The following is a 17,651-nucleotide window of genomic DNA, read 5'->3' as shown; positions in this document are numbered from 1 at the left end:
CACCGTCATGGCATCTAAGTGGACTGTCTGGTCATGCTGGGCCTGCAATACTTCTCCCTCCTCCTGCTACTCTAAAATCTCTGAGGCCTTTCAGGATATACACGTGCGAGCTGAAACACGTAGCCGGCGAGATGAAACGTGCCGCACGGACCTACGTCGGCCTACGTCATACCCCCGTCACAGGTGTTTTGAGAACCAGATCCTGTAGGTCATCATATATGCACGCAAGCTCAGCCAGTTTACTCCGTAGCTCATCTTTTCATCCTTGAATCGCCTCACAGTCAACACATAGTAGCCATGTCAGACCTGGACAACGACTCTGTTCAGAATGTCGAGATTGGGATCGTCGGCAGCGGGTCCATGGGAGGGGTAGGTCACTGGGTCCGCCGTGGCTGACAGCAGGGCATGACGATGCTGTTTGCCGAGCACGGCTCAGTCGTCGGCTGCTTTGACAAGGACCCCGAGCCGGTCAAGAAGATCCTCAAAACCGCAGAGGAGACCGACTCGGTCGACAACGCCAAGGTCCACGGCTTCTCGTCCCTCGAAAAGCTGGTCAACGCGTTCCCGAAGGATAACAGCAAGCCCAGGATCTTTGTCCTGAGTCTACCGCACGGCAAGCCGGTCGATGGGATTGCGGACGAGCTGCTGCCGCTCCTCAGCAAGGGCGATATTGTCATTGATGGGGGGAATGAGTGGTGGGAAGCAACCGAAAGGCGGCAGAAGAAGGCAGAGGAGGTCGGTGTGGAGTGGGTCGGAATGGGCGTCAGCGGAGGATGTAAGCGACGAGGCGGATATGGCTGACAAATAGACCAAGCTGCCCGGAGAGGCCCATCCATGTCGCCCGGCTGCAACAACCCCAAGACGTACGAGACGATCAAGCCTCTGCTCGAGAAGTGGGCGGCCAAGACCAAGGACGGCGAGCCATGTGTCGAGTACATTGGTCCAGGCGGAGCGGGAAACTGTGAGTCAGCTCCAGAAGGTAGCTGATGTCAGATGTCAAGATGCTGCACAACGGTATCGGTGAGTCGATGTGGTGTCGCCAAGGGCTCAGCTGACCGGTAGAACATGCCCACCTCTCCATCCTCTGCGAGACCCGCGGCCTACTCTACCACCAGCTCGGCATGTCGAATGCCGAGATCGCTGATCTTTTCGAGTCGTGGTTCAAGGACGGCGGACTCAGGGGGAACTTCCTTGTTGGGATCGGCTACAAGGGGTTGCGTTTCACGCATGGGGACGGGATCGATGATGAGGGAGGAATTGTTGACCACATCGAGGACAAGGTGACCCAAGACGTCGATCTGTCAGAGGGTACCGGGACCTGGTCGACAATGGTGAGCGCTCGATTCAGAGTATAGCTGACGATGCAGGAGATCGCCACACGCCACGTCGCCGCACCTGCTATCGCTGCGTCACACCAGCTCCGCGTCATCTCGGCCGACAAGGGCGAGCGACTCAAGGTGGTCGAGAACTTGAAGATGCCTGAGCCGTCCAAGTCAGACAAGAAGGTGGACCCAGAGTTCCTCAAGGTGGTTGAGAAGGCGGTATACGGCTGCATTCTCGGCGCCTTCGTACAGGGATTGGATGTGAGTACCGGATCTGACATCGCTGATTCCAGATCATCACTCGTGCTTCGGAGGACCAGAAGTGGAACGTCAGCCTTGCGACTTGCATGCGGATCTGGCGAGCCGGCTGCATCATCCAGTCTGGTGAGTGATGATATGGATAGAGCTAATGGCAGACGCCATCTCTGAGTTCCTCCTCCCCCTGTTCGAGCCATTTGGACCCTCCAAGCCCCTCAACATCCTCCAGGCTGTCCCCGAAGTCGCGCAGGCACTTAGGGAGACCTACGAGCCGATCAAGCAGCTCTATCGGGTAGCCCTTGACACGGACGCCGTTGCACCGGCCATCGCGGCGACGCTGGAGTGGCTCAAGAGTGTCGGTGGGGCCCGATTGCCGACTGACTTTGAAGAGATGGAGCTTGACTGTGAGTACTGCTTCTTGTGTGAGCTCATAAGCTAGACTTTGGCCACCACAACTATGATATCGTCGGTCAGACAGAATTTGGCCACAAAAAGGGCAAGCACCACACCGAGTTTGCACCGGCGTGAGGCAGAGCAGCAGGACAGCGCCAATATGTATTGTTAGTAAATGATTGTGAGATGTGAATGACGTGCTTCATCGTATTCAAGCATAAGACTCGCTCCCGCCTGAGTCGTGCTTCCGAGGATCTCCAGCAGCCTCCCACTTGCCTTCCGACGTGAACCGCATCGCACAAGGTGTACTCCTATGCGCTGGATATCAGCTGGGCCCGCATCAAGCCAGATAGACTCACCGGTGACCCATTCCACGACATGGCCTTTCTCTCTCAGCCCATCGGCCAACTCCTCCGAGTGCCCGTCGACCGTGATGCCCTGCGTGGTCGATGTTCTTTCGAGATATGTCACATTCGGCTGGATTTGGTCGTGGAGCCTGTTTGCGCGCAAGGCCTCCGCAGCTGACATCCCAAAGTCCTGTGTGTCAGCACCAGCTCCAAGGCTTCGTCTGGATGACGTCGTCGTGCTTACCAGCACGTTCCTGGCTACCTGGATGTTACTGGAGATGATGGTACTGCCTCCCGCTGCGCCGCCGGAGAGCACGACGCATCCTGTGCTATCTTCGACGATATAGGGACAGCTCGAGCTGAGCGGCTTCTTCCCGCCTTGCACTGCTTCATTAGCACAGTGCCGACCCCGAGGGGAGCGGGGACATACCGTAGTTGGCCGGTGTGGGCTCGTACCCGAACCCATTCGGCCGCCCTTGAACCGAAAAGTCGTCCATAGAATTATTGAGAACGAAGCCATACCCGGGCACCATGATCTTGCTGCCCCAATTCCAGCCAACGGTGGTCGTGAGGGAGATGACGAGTCCGGAGGAGTCGGCAGTCGTGATGTTGGATGTACCGCTGTCGTACTTGATCTCCGTACTGATGGTCAGCTGACTGGCTTGCGAAGAGCATTGAGACGGACGGACCTTGGTGTCATGTAGTATTCTGGCGGGAATGTCCTCTCGTCCGAGATCATCTCTGATCTTCTCCTGCTGCCTTCCTCGGATATCCAGGATGCCTGCTTCTCTTGGAGACCGGGAACGAAGGCTGGATCGCCCAGCTCGGTTCTCTGTCCGAACGCTAGCTGGTAACGTCAGCTCCTGAGAGTGCGGCGACTGCTTGTCACTCACTCTCAAAGCCTCAGTAACGCGGTGCTGACCCAATACTGCGCCCTCCTCTGTCCGATCAAGCTGACTGAGCATCCCCATCGCCGAGAGCCAGATCGCTCCTGATGCAGGCGCAGGGAGGGTCCATAGTGTATAGTCTCGGTATCTGGCTTGGATAGGGTCGATCCACCGAGGTTGGAAGTCTACGAGGTCAGCCTTCTTCGTATGACGGCCAAAGATCAAGCTCACTCTTCAGGTCATCCAGCGACATCAGTCCCCCTCTTTCCCTGACCACCTTGATCAGAGCCTCCGCGACTTCTCCCTCGTAAAAGCCATCCGCTCCTCGGTCTGCCAGCAGTCGCAGGGTACGAGCGAACTCTGGCCGAGGGTATTTTGCGCCGGGAGGCAGAGCCTTGCCGTCTGGAAAGAGCGGGGCGTACATCTCGTCGGTCTGGTAGAAGGACCCTTCGATCTGATCTGATCCGCCGGGTACGCATTCTCTACACGTATACTGTTCCATCAGTCTCAGTCCCATCCAACATAGCGCAGTTCTTTGGCTTAGCTCTCTTAGATCCCCGCCGACTGGCACTCCCTCCTCGGCGAATTTGATACTGGGCTCAAACAGCTTGGACCATGGTAGTCGACCATATTGCTGGTGTAGTTGCTCGAGACCGCGCAGCTCTCCAGGTACAGCCACCGCCGCCCCGCCTTTCGAGGTCGATGCGCCATTCTGATAGAACTCCATCGTGACAGCAGCCTAAACGTATCAGCCCACGATTTCTACCTTGAGTCCACGAGGAAGAGCTGACTGGGGCATGCTGTCTAAAGTCCAGTCCCTGATACTCTCCAGCAGGACTCCGGACAATGGCGAAGCCCCCTCCGCCCAGATCCGAATGATAAGGGCAAAGCGTATTGATAGCAAGTACAGTCGCAATCATGGCGTCCGCAGCTGACCCTCCTGCAGCCAGCATCTCGGTGCCCACTTGAGAGGCGAGACGGTGCTCGCTGCATACTGCGCCGGACAGTATGGGTGTGGTCATGATCAGATGAGGTAGAAGTGCGGCTAAGTACGGTCAATGGAGATTGGCCCAGCGGGAAGCTACCTCCTCATTCCTTGCTGCTATCGGAGTTACGTATACCCGAGACAGCCCGGTGTAGATTGTTTCGGCGATGAGGCTGGCTATATAGCACGCGACGAGGAGACGCCCGTACCCGTAGCTATCTGCTAGTATAGCAAGCGTGCATGTAAGCAGGATCAAATGAATTCATTCGGACTAAGCCTCTCCGCTGCAAATTGCCTCTACCTCCTTCCTCTCCCTCGGTGCCGTTGTCAGATTCTTCATCCCATCCTTCTTGACCAGCACCGCATCCTCAATCCTTACGCCCCCGACCGGGATGTACCTCTTCAGTACCTCATGGTCCACGTACTCGCTCGTCCAGACTCCGTGCTCATCCATTAACTGCGGAGGGAAGTAGCAGCCCGGCTCAACTGTAAGCACCATCCCTTCCAGCAGGGGTTGACGTATCCGGAGATAAGTGTACAGCTTGGCCGGTGTCTCCTTTGACGAAGTTGGAAGATTGGTCTGGGTGGACCGAAGGTATTGACGGGAGTCGTGTACATCCAAACCGAGCGAATGGCCGAGACCGTGAGGGTAGAATGCGCACGTGATGCCTGACTGGAGAATCGCTTCGGGGTCGCCCTTGACTATGCCTAGCTTGATGAGGCCGTCAATGAGGACGCGGTGGCTGTGTAGGTGGATAGTGTCCCAGTGCACGCCCGGACGGAGCATCGTTTCGCATTCCTACCATCAGCTTGATTTGTCGAAGAGACATACCTTTTGCATCCGCAGGACCAGCTCGTATATCTCCCCGGCCTCCTTGGTGAAGCTTCCACCGTTCCCAACGGGGACTGTCCGAGTGATATCACTGGCGTAGTTCTGCCATTCTCCGCCGGCATCGATGAGGAGGACTTGCGGCTCAAAGCTGTCGGCGTGGTAGGCTCCAATAGGGGTGCTGGCGGTGTAGGCTTGATGGTTGTCGGAAGAGCAGCATCCGCGCTGGAGGTGCCGGTGGAAAGAGCGGTCACCGTTCTGGCGAGGTTCGGCGAGATGAGGGAAGATCTGGTCGTTGCAGCTGTCGCGTCAGCACAGACCGAAGCTGAGACGGGCGACTCACACATAATGAAGGGTGCTAGCTCTTGACCCAGAAGCGCAGATTGGTAGGTATGCTGGCGTAGATCTGGTGGTCAGCATGACTGACTCATTCTTACAGTAGTACTCACCCTTGTCTTCTGCACGCCGCGACAAAGACAGCCTCAGCGTCCGCCTCCCCCTCGACCTCCCATTCATTCAAACCCTCCTTGCCTGTCCGCTCCTTCCCCTTCCCCTGTCCCTCCTTGCGCTTCTTAGCAGACTTCCCCAGCTCCCTCATGACCACCTCGTGTGCTCCCGACGAAATCCAATTTGCCTCTCGCATGAGCTCGATCTCAAAGTCGGTCTTGGTCAGACGGGCGATATGAAGCGCTTCGAGCAAGCGGGCTGTGTCGTGCTGTGTGGTCGATTTCGGTCCGTTCCCACCGACAAGATCAAGTACCGACTGAGGTAGGGCTGGGTATTCTTTTGTTAGGGGAAGAGTGTGGAGATGGACCGGGCCCCCGGCAGAAAGATCTGCCAAGGCTTGACCGAGGTCGACGGTGCTGCGGACGTGGTCCGAGTCAAAGGCGGCTTTGGCTTCATCCAGGGTGGGAGGCCGGACAGACCACATGGTCACCTCTGGAAGTGCTGGAGGGACGAAGAGCGTGTGCTCGAGGGTTGGCTCGCCATTCGAGCTGGACTTGACCGTGATGAGTACCGAGGCGTCCGCGTGGGGATACCCGGTGAGATAAGTGAAGTTGGCTTCTTGGTCTGATAATCAGCTCTCAGCTTCTCCGAGTTATATTCAGCTGCTCACGAAATGCCAGCTCGCGATCCGTATCGTGCCGACACTCCACCGGAGGAGCTTGCAGGAAGATCGCATGGGTCTGATATCAGCTGAGGTAACATGAGGTCAAGCTCGATCTGCTCACGCCCTCGGCCTTCTCGCCCTTGTACAGAGCTTCTACCACCTTTCTGGCATGCTGGCGAGCGGGGTACTTCTGGAATGTCATGACTGGGGTAGTGCGAGATGAAGTATGAAGGATAGAAGAAAGCACGGCCACGCATAGGACAATGTGGCCGACGGCTATACCCGCGGCCGGATCTTGTCTTGTCGCTAATATCTTCGAGCATTCTGATCTCTCACACCGCATCTCATCTGTCCAGCAGCCCGTTCATGCTGGAGCACGGCGTAGACCTCTTTCCTGATGAGATATGGAGCAGATCCTACTTCACCTGCGCAGGCCGATACCTGCCCCTCTATCGAAGCCTACTCGACCAGATCTCCAATTTTCGGCGCCCTTACTATCCGCAGCGAGATCGTGCAGGGTGAGTCTGAGTGCTGAGCATAGCTGACTTCAGTACTTGAACAACATCTGCACTCCTCTGATCTACAAGAGAGTCGTCACCGACGACCTCTACCGGTTCCTCTACCTCCATCGCAACACCTCCTACCGCAGGTCCCTCGCTCATACCGAACATCTATTCGAAGGGGGCAGCGGTGGCGTACACACGCCTATTGCACCCCGGGAGCCTATGCTGGGCTCATGTTGGTGCCAAGGAGGACGAGGCGGGGAAAACAGCACTAGAGATGCAGGAGTGCGAGCTCGAAGTCTCGGGTATCGTCGTTTTGCTGGATGAGCTGTCCAAGTACTCATATATCCGCTCCGCCCTCCCCAAACTCGGCAGATTGGCCATCGGGTCCATCTACGGCCGCCAATCGGACGTCGGGCATCAGTATCTCGATCACCTGGACGCGGTCGGGAGAAACAGCGGGGTCTTTACCAAATGCTCGGAGGATCTCGAGGCGATCATATCCACCAGCGCGCTCACGCATGTCTGCCTGCGGGGGAATGCTGGCCCGCTCAGCCTTCGTCCTATGTCCAGTCCCGCTACGAGGCGAGCCAGCCATCCCTCCGGCGGCTCCACCGCGCCCAGTGTCGTTTGCCACTTCATGCCTGACATGGACCCGCTCTGCGTCCGGCTCGGTCAACCGGTGAGATGGGTAGCGGACGGTCCGGCGAGCCAAAACTGGTACTTCTTCTACCAAAAGATGTGCTCGACATTCGGGTCGGTACCTAGCCTGCTCGGGGTCTACTGTCCGCGTCAGCCGAAGAAGGACACGGTACAAGCGATGATCTACGGATCCACAAGCAGGCTAGGCCAAGCCGGACATTGGCTGGCCTGACAGGCAGCCGATGGGTATCATGGGCGTCGACGTCGCTGCATTGCGCAGGAGGCAGTTGACGGACCAAGAGCAGCGGATGGTGGCGGAAAAGCTGGGAGCGGGGTTCACAAAACAGCTGTCGGCGACAACCGGGTTTAAGGACAGGGTGGATTGGAGGGTCAGCGGGGAGACGCCGGTATGCGAGGCGTGCGGCTCCGGACCTCCCTTGTGAGGTCTGGAAATTGCCGGAGCGGGTCGGAGATGGCGGTGTCTTGGGCGCTCAAGGACTTTTTCGAGGGGCAGAGGGACTGGAGTTGCGCTCGATTTGGCGACGGAGGCGGTAGTGAGAAGGTTAGCGGCTGGAGCCACCCTACCATATGGACAGGGTGTGGCACAGCGGAACTCCGCGGCGGCAATAGGGAGGAGCATTGAAAGTATTAATGCTGATATCATCGTCCTGTTACCGAACGGCTGATTCGATCCTATAGATACTGACGTGCCCTGCTTGGTAGCCCGTCTTCGAACCTGGTACGCTGTCCAGTACGGTCTCGCCTGCCACCCATGGCCCCGTGTCCAGCAGCACGCATCGAAGGACCAGCATAGGATGAGGTCAGTCCAGGCGGACGGCGATCCCCGCGTCTTGCCGAAGTCAAACCCAAATTAGGTTCAACGAGCATCAAGAGCGCGACTTCACCAATCCAATCCATCATCCATACTTCATCTCGGTCTCAGCCAACATGCTCGGACAAGGGCTAGAGGCCTTCCCCACCGAGATATGGATCAGATGCATCGGCCACACGCGGAATCCGGTACCTCCTGCCCTCTCACAGGCTCCTCGGTCCGACCTTCGTCAGCCAACGTTGTGCGCGGTGACAAGAGCTTGTAAAGTGAGTGCATGCTTGGGCTGAGGCTGATATTAGCTCTTCAACGAGATCGCACAACCCTTCCTCTACAAGACCGTCGTGACGGATGACCTACCCCTCTTCCTACGCTTTCACTCTCATCCCACCTATCGCAAGTCTATCGCACACACCACACATCTCTACGTCGAGTACCGAGGCGAGCGAGCATCCGTTCCTTACGGCTGCCTCTTGCTTCACGGGAAGACGTATTGGAGGCACGTCGGATCCAGGGAGGAAAGGGCCGGACAGGAGGCGCTTTCGTTGAGGGATTGCGAACAGGAGATCGCCGACAACAGCGCCGCCCTCGCAAACTTGATCAAACATGGCGAAACCCGGATATTCTTCCCAAATCTCGGCAATGTGGCGATCGGCTCGATCTACGGTACCGTGTCCAGTGTCTGGGGGCGCTTTGACAAAGATTACTGGAGCGTACACGGCGATAGCGCGGAGGAACCTGCGTCTGGCTGCCACGAGCTCTTTGAGAAGTTCATCGCCCTCAGCCGGATTGCGCACGTATGCTTGCGGGACACCGTCGGCCCGCTCAATATCCGGACCGTCGTAGCCCCGGTCGCGGCACGCGCAAAGGCCTTCTCCATCCTCCCCCAAACTCCAATCGTTACCGCCCATATCCGCAATCATGGCGATCAATTTTGCGTCGGCCTGGGTCGACCTGTGCGGTGGGTGATCGACATTCAGCCTGAAGCTAGTTGGTTCGGCATGTATCAACAGATATATGGCATTGTGTCTGGATATCCCGACTGGCTCAAACAAGCCTATCCGGAGCGGGGAGAAGCGGAGACAGTCCAGATCCAGCTCTACGCCTCGACGCCCTATCTCGGGTTCGCAAATCCCGCTGGCGGGATGCCCGTTGACAGGCTCGGGCTGGACCTTCCCAACCCGCCGATGGGCACCATGCCGCTGGAGCAGCAACATGAGGTGGCGGCGCAGATGAGCAAAGGGATCAGCGGGATGTTGCAGGGACAGACTGGACTCAAGGACAGGGTGGATTGGCGGATAAGGGCGGATGCACCAATCTGCGAGTGTTGCGGCTCTGGACCTCCCATGTGGGATCTGGAGCAGGCGGATGTCGAGAATGAGGAATCACGGAGAGGCTGAGGTGATAAGGGAGAAGGGGGGGTACATGATACGGGGAGGGGATACGGAAATCGTTGGGAGGTGGAGAGGGCGCAAGCACAAGGGATTCACGCGGCCTGGGGATCCTTGAGTTGAGCAGGGAGGAGGGCGGAAGAGCTTAGGGGACGGATACAGCCATGGTAACGGGAGGGCGGAGCAGTCATACCATCGATCGATCATGTGTAGCTCACGAGCCTATGTATTGTACATAGGTCAGTGGTGGCCTGACCATTGATCGAACTGACCAGACTGAAACTGATGCGTCGCTCTGATTGACACATCATGTGGGTCACTAATGACTACAAACCCATATCTTTACTTCTATAACTTGCGCTGGCCTTTCTTCCCGGACCCCAACTTGTCCGCGTCAAGTAGCATCTTCGAGCTCAAGATTATTGAAACACACCAGCAAATCAAAAGCTCGCCCACCACGCGACGCGTAATGTCCAGCTCGTTGGCCTCCTTCCAGCTGTCGAGCTCGCGATCGAAAGTCTAGATCTCGACGACAAGGCGCCTTGACTTCACAAAGACATCCTTTCAGTACCGCGTCCTCGAGAGGTCACGCGATCTGAAGGCGGCGATGGTAGGAAGGCGTCTGACACCATCCCATGGCCTGTCGACGCGGGCGAGCGACAGTCTCTTGGGCTTCCTATGGCGACTGGGGAAGGCGCAAGACTCGGAAACGGCGCATATATCAGGGCGTGTCTCCTCTCGCTTCGTCTTGACCAGTCTCCCCTCTCAATCTCATCCATACCAGTCCACATCGTCACTTCGACCAAATTTCCGGCAGCATGACGCGCTCAGACCGTAGGGACAAGGACCCGACGAAATGCTCGCTGACCTAGAATCAAACAGAGTCTACCTTGTACATCCTCGTGGCGGACGGGGGCGAGGATGAAGAGGAGGACAAATATTCGAGCTTCTCGCTGCCTGTCGAGATTGATGACACCTGCGCTCAAAGCATCCACCGAGTCTTTGGCACCAGAATCGGGCGGCTGTCAACACTACTCACGACCGTTCAGATCCCGAAAGATACACGCAGGACCATCAGCGTTCAGATCCGAGCGAAGATGGAGCGGATGACTGGGGAGTCGATCAATGCCATTACAATGGTATTGAACACGTATCACAATCAGCTCAGTATCAACCCCGAGTAAGCCTAGGCCAGGCGCGCTGAACAGACGGACTTTCGCAATTGATTCCACTTGTAGATGTTGCATACGTGTCCTCTACCTCGATCCGCTGGAGTCGGCTTGCTCTTTTGCAGCCGCAACTGACTTGCAGCGGTACCCGAGACCCTGTGACCGCCAGTCATATCGACGTGTATCACACCGCCAAGGCGTACCGTGCCGTACTTTGCCGTATCGCCCCGAGGTGAGACGTTCCGGGGACGAGCGAGACCCGTTGCGGGCCGGCATGGCGGGTTCCGGGGCTTGATGATGAAACGATTGTCCGGAAGGCGCGGTATGGACGACCCGCTAGATCCGATCGACATGGACCTCCTCCTTCTCCACCCTCGCCCGCTTGCCTCGCCCGGTAGCGATATCCGCCACTCCCTTGTCCATCAACAGCTTCTCCAGCTTCTCTTCCGAGATCGTCACCACCGCCTCGTCCGTCATCAGCTCGTCGTCCGTTGAAGTGCTCATGTCTCGCATGGCGGGTGCGGGCTTGATGGGCGCGACAGCTGGGGGAGGGGGATTGTTGGGTGGTGCGTAGTAGATGGAGGTACCGACGCCAAAGAGAACGACGACGACGATGATAGCTGGATGTCAGCCTGTGATGGACTAGATGAGGTAGCATTAGACTTACAGATCGCGCGCCGCACAGAGTCCCACTTGGCAGACTCAATTTCCGTCCGCAGGTCTCCAAGCGAGATGGTAAACTTGTTGTTGATTTCCTGCTATCAGCATGACACCGCCTATGATCCAGACCTAGACCCAGAGACTCACCTCAATCTCCATGTCAAATCCCTTCATTTCTGTCCTCGTATCCGCCTTCCTATTGTTCATGTCCATCTCGATACTGCTCGTCAGCTGGCTGCGCTCGGCCCTTGTCGAATGTCAACTCACTCATGCTTCAAAGTCTGAACATCTTCCTTCAACTTCTGCTCCAGCTGGTCCACTTCTCTTCTGATCGCACTCGACATGGCCTTGAGCGCCGTTCCGTCATTCCGCGTTCGTACGCTCAACTCCGTCCGCAGTTCATTCAGTGCCGCCCGGAAGAGATACGCCGCGTTTTCCATATCCTCCTTGCCTAGCATGCAATCCCGCGCGACCTCGCCTCTGCGCACGATGAAGCGCCTGACCGCCTCCATGAGGACACGCGCGGTGCCAAGGGAGACATCGTGCTTTTCCAGATAGGCGACAAAGGCGTGCGTATCAAAGGGGTGTTGGAGGTAGAGAGGGCGAAAAGGCACCGAGGCAGGAGGTGCAGGGAGAGACGTAGCCGGGACCGTAGCGGTGGTGGGAGACGTTTCCTCGGTCTGATTTTGGGGAGTAGGAGGCTCGATGGCGGCGTAGGGGTGCTGATTGCGAAAGGGATCAGAGGTGGGGGAGGCATCAACAATCTCGAGGGGTTGTCGCTCGTCCGACGGCCCAGGAGCTTGTATGACAATGGTCCGAGCGGGTGTTCTGCTTGGTATAGCATACCGTAGAGGTGTCCGCAGAGCTGGGGCGCGTGTGAGCCATCTCCTGGCCAGTATCGAGGGGATCATGCTATAGATGAACGCAGAAGATACTGCAGGATCCGAGCGCATTTGAGTGGCGGCTTCGCGTCACGTGGCAACATTCCTCATCGATTCATCCCCAGCAGGGCCCATATACCTGCCCTGGCGAAGACCCCCACATCGACGACTCCAGCAGTGGAGGGGTAAGCTGTAACAGGAGGTAAGACCGACATATAGGCATGCACACGACAATGTCCTACTCAGAATCACTCCGTACGTCCAGCGCACAAAAATCGCTCGCATCTTCCTCATCCTCATCGGACTGCTGCCCGTCGGCGTCATCCCTCTCTTGCCATCTTCCTCCCTCCGAGACCGATCCTGACCTGCGCACCCCATCCGAGACTGACTCAACAGTCGGACGAGGTCCCCGCTTTTTGCGTGGAAGCGTCGATACCGGGCCGTTCCCTGTAAACCGCAGATCGGCGGGTATTGAGTCGTATTTCTGAACGCCGCCAGCCCGCCAATGACCATAGTGCGACGCGACGACAGGCTTCGTATCGTCGATCTGAACGTGTGAGCTCAGACATAGGACGGACCCACCTCTTCACATAGCAGAGCCGCGACCGATGCAGCCGTGAAGGTCCAGGAATCGTGATCTCGGTTGGACAGGGTTGCCATCTCAATTCTCCTCTGCCGGGCTCGCTCTTGCCGCTCAGGCATGAGCACCCGAATGGGTCGGTTCTCGAGATCCCTGTCGCGTAGATAGTTGCCAAAGAAGCGGTTCCATTCAGGCACCGAGTGACCGCGCACGGGGTGGTCTTCCGCTATCTGCATTGCGATCCGGTCGAGCGTGACGCCTTGCTTGGCGAGGTCGATATGCGGCTTGAATGGATCGGCGTCCTGAGTCGACTCGGGATCTCGGATTGCCCCCTCGAATGGACCAGAATACGAGCGCCAGTATCTCTTCCAACCATCTCGTCCGCCGATGAAGATTCCGACGGGATATACAACGCCGGGCTGGCGGTCCGCGAGATGGCACGAGATAGAACTGGAGACAAGCGCTCTGGCTGAGAGGGACTGACCGGGCTAGCCATCGAGTGGCCGGTTCAAGGGGACAGGTCCGAGGTTATCGAGGCGGTGGATTGGGACAGGCCGGTAGAGGGTCTGACATCAGTATCGCCCAAACCATGACTCACCCTCCCTTACGACATCCACCCCAGTCAAAGTCTTCCCCTAAGACTCTCCCTGCTTTGACACAACCGCCCGACCCATTCCTCTCCAACCATAACTTTCCGCCTCCACTCCTCCGCCATACCCCCCTTCAGTAGCCGCTTGTACCGCAATCGCGCACTCAGCCGGAGCCATTCTGGATGACAGAAGTCCTTAAAAGTCCCTTCCGAGGATGGCTCAAGGATGAGGATAGTTGTGTTGATATGGGCAGGGTCATCTGAGATGAACGCGCCCTGAGCGGAGAGGTCACGGTGGATTTCTAGAGCCGAGGTCAGATTAGGGTCGACCCAGATCTGTAGCGGCCGTCCGAAGCTTGCCGAGGTGAACAGATCGCTCTGGCCTTAGCATCTCTTGCTCCGGGGCGGCATGCTACTGGTGTAACTTGCGGCAAGATAAGGGGTGACATGTGACAGGAGATGCGGAGGAGAGTCGAGGAATGCGGTGCGGAGCGTTGTTGTTGTGCTGACCTGTCGGCACGTGACCAAATTTACTGCACCCGTCATGGATTTTCACCTCAAGCGATGTCGTTGCGGCCTCTCATCCTGCTCAGCTCAGATCTGAAGCTCATAGACCCGAGGAGCATGTGTGCTGAGCTCTGTAGGTCTGACGCCGTTCCGAGAGGATGCATGGCGCCCTATTTACAACTTCCGCAGACTCTCACCCCTCGTCTTCCCACGTGATCCTCTGACGGCTGGGCTTAGCGGAGTGGAGACCACGCCAAGGGCTTGAGGATCGAGGTCTTCATGTCGCGAGTGAGCTTGACAGTCTGAGAGTCAGCCCAGAAACATGGGAGTATGGAGGGAAAATCGGGCGTACCTCTTGCACGGTGTCGCTCCATGTTCCGACAGACCAGGCCTGCTCCCTTGTGGCTTTCCGTGTCTCCATATCGCTATCACAGTGTCAGCTTTCGATTGCCCAGTCTCTAGGGGTCTAGCTTACGGGTATTGCCAAATGTGGTGGACTTCGTGCAGCTGCCCAACTTGCGAGAAGAATGCGCCGACCGGGGACTAGATGGATCAGCTCTCCCCCCCTTTTACATCCTTTTTGATGAGGAAAGACTTACCACAAACCTCCGCCTAGCCTCTAGACCTCGCCTCCATGCATTCTCCCATTCGAGCAACTTTCCCGGATGCAGTCTGTACGTCCGCATCTCAAACACACCGCCATCCTTGAAGCCACTATCCCTCGGAGGGGACGAGGGCCAGAATGAGAATTCCGATACGAGCTGATGTTGCCTCGACTGGAGATGCGGCAGAAGCGCGGCTTGGAGAGATGCCATTTCCTGCGTGATCAGCACTGCGCCTCCATAGCTCCCCACACTCACCTCATCACCCCGGAACCTCGCCTGAGCCTCATCGAACCCCTTGTACCCCTCATACTCAAAGATATGGACAAACTCCCCTACACTCCCCACGACCACCTCCCACGCGCCCGTCACTTTGATCCCTCCAAATTCCGGCGCACGCGCCAGCAACGCACGGTAGTACTTGTCCGCTGCAGCGAGGTAGGCTTCCCGCGCCGCAGGGTGAATGTGGTGCGTCACCACCTCGTGCACGTATTTGCCACGTCCGATGAGTTTCGAGTGGGCCTGGGCAGCAGCTGCGGACTTGGGAGCGGTAAGACCTTCGGATTTGGCGGCTGCAGAGCCGTATAGAAGGGCCTGAGCGTCAGCGCGTGTTAGGGGTCAACGGGGCTAATTATCTGTTCCTCATCGAGGCCGGCATCTGGAGCGTCGGCCACGCTTCCGCCGCTAGCCTCCAAGGCGCGACCTCCATTACGCCGCGTTCACACCAGCCTCCCTCGTATCGACAACTCACAGACCAAAAAGTCTTGCCCCCCTTCTTCGGATCATCCTCTGGCGGCGTCTCCGCGCGGACCGCCTGAGACGTCGAGAATGCCCTAAAGGTAGCAGGAACAGATTTCTTTCCTGCTTGCGCCAAGCTGCGACTCATAGGCTGAGCAAGTGTTCTGATAGACATGGCGCTCTATAGTATACGATGAGATAGATGGTGAACGGACGAGACCTAGCCGGAGCTTCGTTGGGTGAAGGTGGCAGGTCCGTGCGTCATTCGGCCCGGAACAGCCGGCGGAGTACCTAGTCTTGGTCGCAGCGTGCGGCTGCTGCCTGGCTGGCCGTACGCGGTGCATGTCCGACAGATACTACATTCCAGTCCTAGTCTACACAGCTACCTACACGATCTTCTCTAAGCCCTCTTGGTCATCTTCAGATCCCACTTCCCCGGAGTCAAGTTCAAAACCTCCTTGCCCTCCAAATACCTCTTCTCCATCTCCATCCTGCCTTCCCCTTCCAGTGGGACCGGCTCAAACTTGTACTCCTTCACCATATGAGTGATGAAAGCGACCATCTCGACCTCGGCGAAGCGCTTCCCGATGCACGCTCGCTGGCCTGAAGAGAAGCCCGTGCTGAGCCCCTTTTGGCTGTCGTCCAGCATCCGTTCGGGCCGGAAAGCGGTTGGGTCGGACCAAGTGAAGGGGTTGCGCTGGCAAGCGGGAGAGTCGATGATGAGGTGAGAGCCGGCCTTGAGGAGGCGGGTGTGGGTCGTGGCTTGGCCAGAAGCGTCCCAGGTGGTATAAGGGAGGTGGCAGTCTTCAGCGAGGAGCTTGGGGAGGGTCATGACGATATCCCGGAGTCGAATAGACTCGTGGATGCAAGCGAGGGCGTACTTGAGTGCTGGCATATCGCGGTAGGCTGGAGGTCAGCAACCGTCCAGGGAGAGGAACGGGAGACGTACTGGGGAGGGAACCACCGGTGATACCGTCGACTTCCTGGAGGATCTTCTCCTGGTGCTCCGGGTAGAGAGCGAGATAGGCGAGTGTGAAGCCGATGACGTGCGCAGATGTCTCGTGGCCAGCCCTACTGATCAGCTCATACCTCTACCCCATCGTAGGACTTACACAATGAAGATCCCTGAACATCAGCGTAAAACCTGCTTGAGACAAGGAGGTTTGACATACAGACATTCCCCACAATCTCCTCCGGCGTCAGACCAGCCTGCACCTTCTCCCCCGCCTTCAATTTGGACTCGGCCACCACGTCCATCTGGCTAGCGACGATCGCGCCGAGGACATCCGAGGGCGGCTTGATCTTGTCCCCCTTGGTCAGGATGTTGGTCTCGGCCTGAAGTGTGGCGCCTCGGCTGGCGATCATGGACATGATGTGGTGGATGAGGGAGGTCTGGGCTTTGGCGAGACGGCGGACACTACGAGTCAGCAGGGTAACAAGGAAGGGAGTGCACGTGGAACCTAAAAGACGTACCTGGCGAAGGGGTTGTACTTGAGTAGCCAGAGGGGAGCGACCAGCTGAGCAAACATGCTGTGCGTGACCACGTAGAGAGACTCGTCGAGGGGCACTGTCGTCAGCTCAGACGTCTCAGCTGACTTACAGATCTTGCCGCCCGTCTCGGCGATCCTCCACGGCCACTCCTGCCCGAAGCCAATCTTGCCAATTACCAGCAACGTCAGCTGTTTGTCAGCCCTGGCCCCTGCCTCAATCGCAAGATGACAGACCTGGGTCGTACTCCCCTCAATATCCTTCCACACCCCTCCCTCCCGTACACCTACCTCACCCCACATCATCGCCTGCGTCTGCACCATCGCGTCCCACACCCCTCGCATAATGGTCTCATTGAAGCACCCCTTGACGACCGACTTGTGCCGCTTGTGCTCCGCCCCAGTCTGACAGCTGACAATCTGTCGCCCAAAGATGTCGATGGCGACGTACCGGAACATGCTGGTCGGCTTGAGGTACTGCGCCGGCTTGGCCGAAACGGAGAGCGCGACGTGTGGGTTGGATGTGAGGTAGACGGCGTAGGGAGTGGTGGCTTGGGTACAGGCGATAAGGTCGGACTGGGCATCGGCGTACTCTGCTTATCAGCCAATATATACGGGTAGAGGGAAGGGACGTACTTTTCCAGGGATCATCGAGGGTGTACTTGCGAGCGGGGACGATACCGGGGATGTGAGGAAGAGCAGAGCGGTGCCCGGCCTCCATCACTTCGATAGCGCTGTGAATTACGGGTAGACCGCGCACTTGCTGAACTATCAGCCAGAGCCCCCTCCATGCCTGAAAAAGAAGAGACACTCACGAGCCGGACGCTGATGTACCGCGCGAGCCATTTGAGAAAGTACGCAGCGAAGACGCCGCCGAGGAGGACGTAGATATGGTGCATGGTGACCAGCTCGAGGCGGTCTGCGAGCGAAGAGGGGACGGA

General features: G+C 57.6%; 8 protein-coding genes across 8 annotated transcripts; 2 read left to right on the top strand and 6 right to left on the bottom strand.

The window, feature by feature from the left end:
- Positions 1-297: 297 nt before the first annotated feature.
- Positions 298-2,108, top strand: MKK02DRAFT_41923 (6-phosphogluconate dehydrogenase; the record flags this gene model as incomplete). Its single annotated transcript, XM_053091772.1, has 9 exons — positions 298-369; positions 403-775; positions 809-961; positions 994-1,020; positions 1,063-1,331; positions 1,368-1,583; positions 1,616-1,706; positions 1,739-1,984; positions 2,020-2,108. The coding sequence occupies 9 exons, from the start codon at positions 298-300 to the stop codon at positions 2,106-2,108; spliced, it is 1,536 nt and encodes a 511-aa protein (XP_052948672.1).
- A 76-nt stretch (positions 2,109-2,184) lies between these two features.
- On the bottom strand, positions 2,185-4,229 carry MKK02DRAFT_41922 (nucleophile aminohydrolase; the record flags this gene model as incomplete). The annotated part of the gene is made up of 9 exons (XM_053091771.1): positions 2,185-2,291; positions 2,333-2,510; positions 2,565-2,704; positions 2,751-2,962; positions 3,010-3,167; positions 3,214-3,392; positions 3,439-3,700; positions 3,773-3,946; positions 3,999-4,229. The coding sequence occupies 9 exons, from the start codon at positions 4,227-4,229 to the stop codon at positions 2,185-2,187; spliced, it is 1,641 nt and encodes a 546-aa protein (XP_052948671.1).
- Positions 4,230-4,463: 234 nt separating this feature from the next.
- On the bottom strand, positions 4,464-6,334 carry MKK02DRAFT_35799 (metallopeptidase family M24-domain-containing protein; the record flags this gene model as incomplete). The annotated part of the gene is made up of 6 exons (XM_053089269.1): positions 4,464-4,991; positions 5,025-5,322; positions 5,365-5,427; positions 5,471-6,092; positions 6,139-6,208; positions 6,254-6,334. The coding sequence occupies 6 exons, from the start codon at positions 6,332-6,334 to the stop codon at positions 4,464-4,466; spliced, it is 1,662 nt and encodes a 553-aa protein (XP_052948670.1).
- An 866-nt stretch (positions 6,335-7,200) lies between these two features.
- Positions 7,201-9,506, top strand: MKK02DRAFT_31181 (uncharacterized protein; the record flags this gene model as incomplete). The annotated part of the gene is made up of 6 exons (XM_053088226.1): positions 7,201-7,317; positions 7,517-7,716; positions 7,740-7,831; positions 8,001-8,097; positions 8,153-8,375; positions 8,409-9,506. 6 exons carry the CDS (start codon positions 7,201-7,203, stop codon positions 9,504-9,506), a joined length of 1,827 nt encoding a protein of 608 aa, XP_052948669.1.
- A 1,496-nt stretch (positions 9,507-11,002) lies between these two features.
- Positions 11,003-12,237, bottom strand: MKK02DRAFT_41918 (mitochondrion protein; the record flags this gene model as incomplete). The annotated part of the gene is made up of 4 exons (XM_053091770.1): positions 11,003-11,286; positions 11,334-11,421; positions 11,474-11,546; positions 11,594-12,237. 4 exons carry the CDS (start codon positions 12,235-12,237, stop codon positions 11,003-11,005), a joined length of 1,089 nt encoding a protein of 362 aa, XP_052948668.1.
- A 208-nt stretch (positions 12,238-12,445) lies between these two features.
- On the bottom strand, positions 12,446-13,554 carry MKK02DRAFT_41917 (uncharacterized protein; the record flags this gene model as incomplete). The annotated part of the gene is made up of 3 exons (XM_053091769.1): positions 12,446-12,754; positions 12,790-13,237; positions 13,541-13,554. The coding sequence occupies 3 exons, from the start codon at positions 13,552-13,554 to the stop codon at positions 12,446-12,448; spliced, it is 771 nt and encodes a 256-aa protein (XP_052948667.1).
- Positions 13,555-14,116: 562 nt separating this feature from the next.
- MKK02DRAFT_41916 (uncharacterized protein) lies at positions 14,117-15,398 on the bottom strand (the record flags this gene model as incomplete). The annotated part of the gene is made up of 6 exons (XM_053091768.1): positions 14,117-14,185; positions 14,236-14,308; positions 14,359-14,426; positions 14,483-14,701; positions 14,744-15,079; positions 15,237-15,398. 6 exons carry the CDS (start codon positions 15,396-15,398, stop codon positions 14,117-14,119), a joined length of 927 nt encoding a protein of 308 aa, XP_052948666.1.
- Positions 15,399-15,623: 225 nt separating this feature from the next.
- Positions 15,624-17,609, bottom strand: MKK02DRAFT_35798 (cytochrome P450; the record flags this gene model as incomplete). Its single annotated transcript, XM_053089268.1, has 8 exons — positions 15,624-16,129; positions 16,173-16,294; positions 16,392-16,640; positions 16,697-16,790; positions 16,824-16,902; positions 16,948-17,303; positions 17,347-17,473; positions 17,526-17,609. 8 exons carry the CDS (start codon positions 17,607-17,609, stop codon positions 15,624-15,626), a joined length of 1,617 nt encoding a protein of 538 aa, XP_052948665.1.
- Between the last annotated feature and the right edge of the window lie 42 nt (positions 17,610-17,651).

The sequence above is a fragment of the Dioszegia hungarica genome, assembly GCF_025882075.1.
Source record: "Dioszegia hungarica strain PDD-24b-2 chromosome Unknown MKK02contig_5, whole genome shotgun sequence".
NCBI classification, from domain to species: Eukaryota; Fungi; Basidiomycota; class Tremellomycetes; order Tremellales; family Bulleribasidiaceae; genus Dioszegia; species Dioszegia hungarica.
Note: the sequence above shows the minus strand (reverse complement) of the source record. Positions and strands in the feature narration are given on the sequence as shown.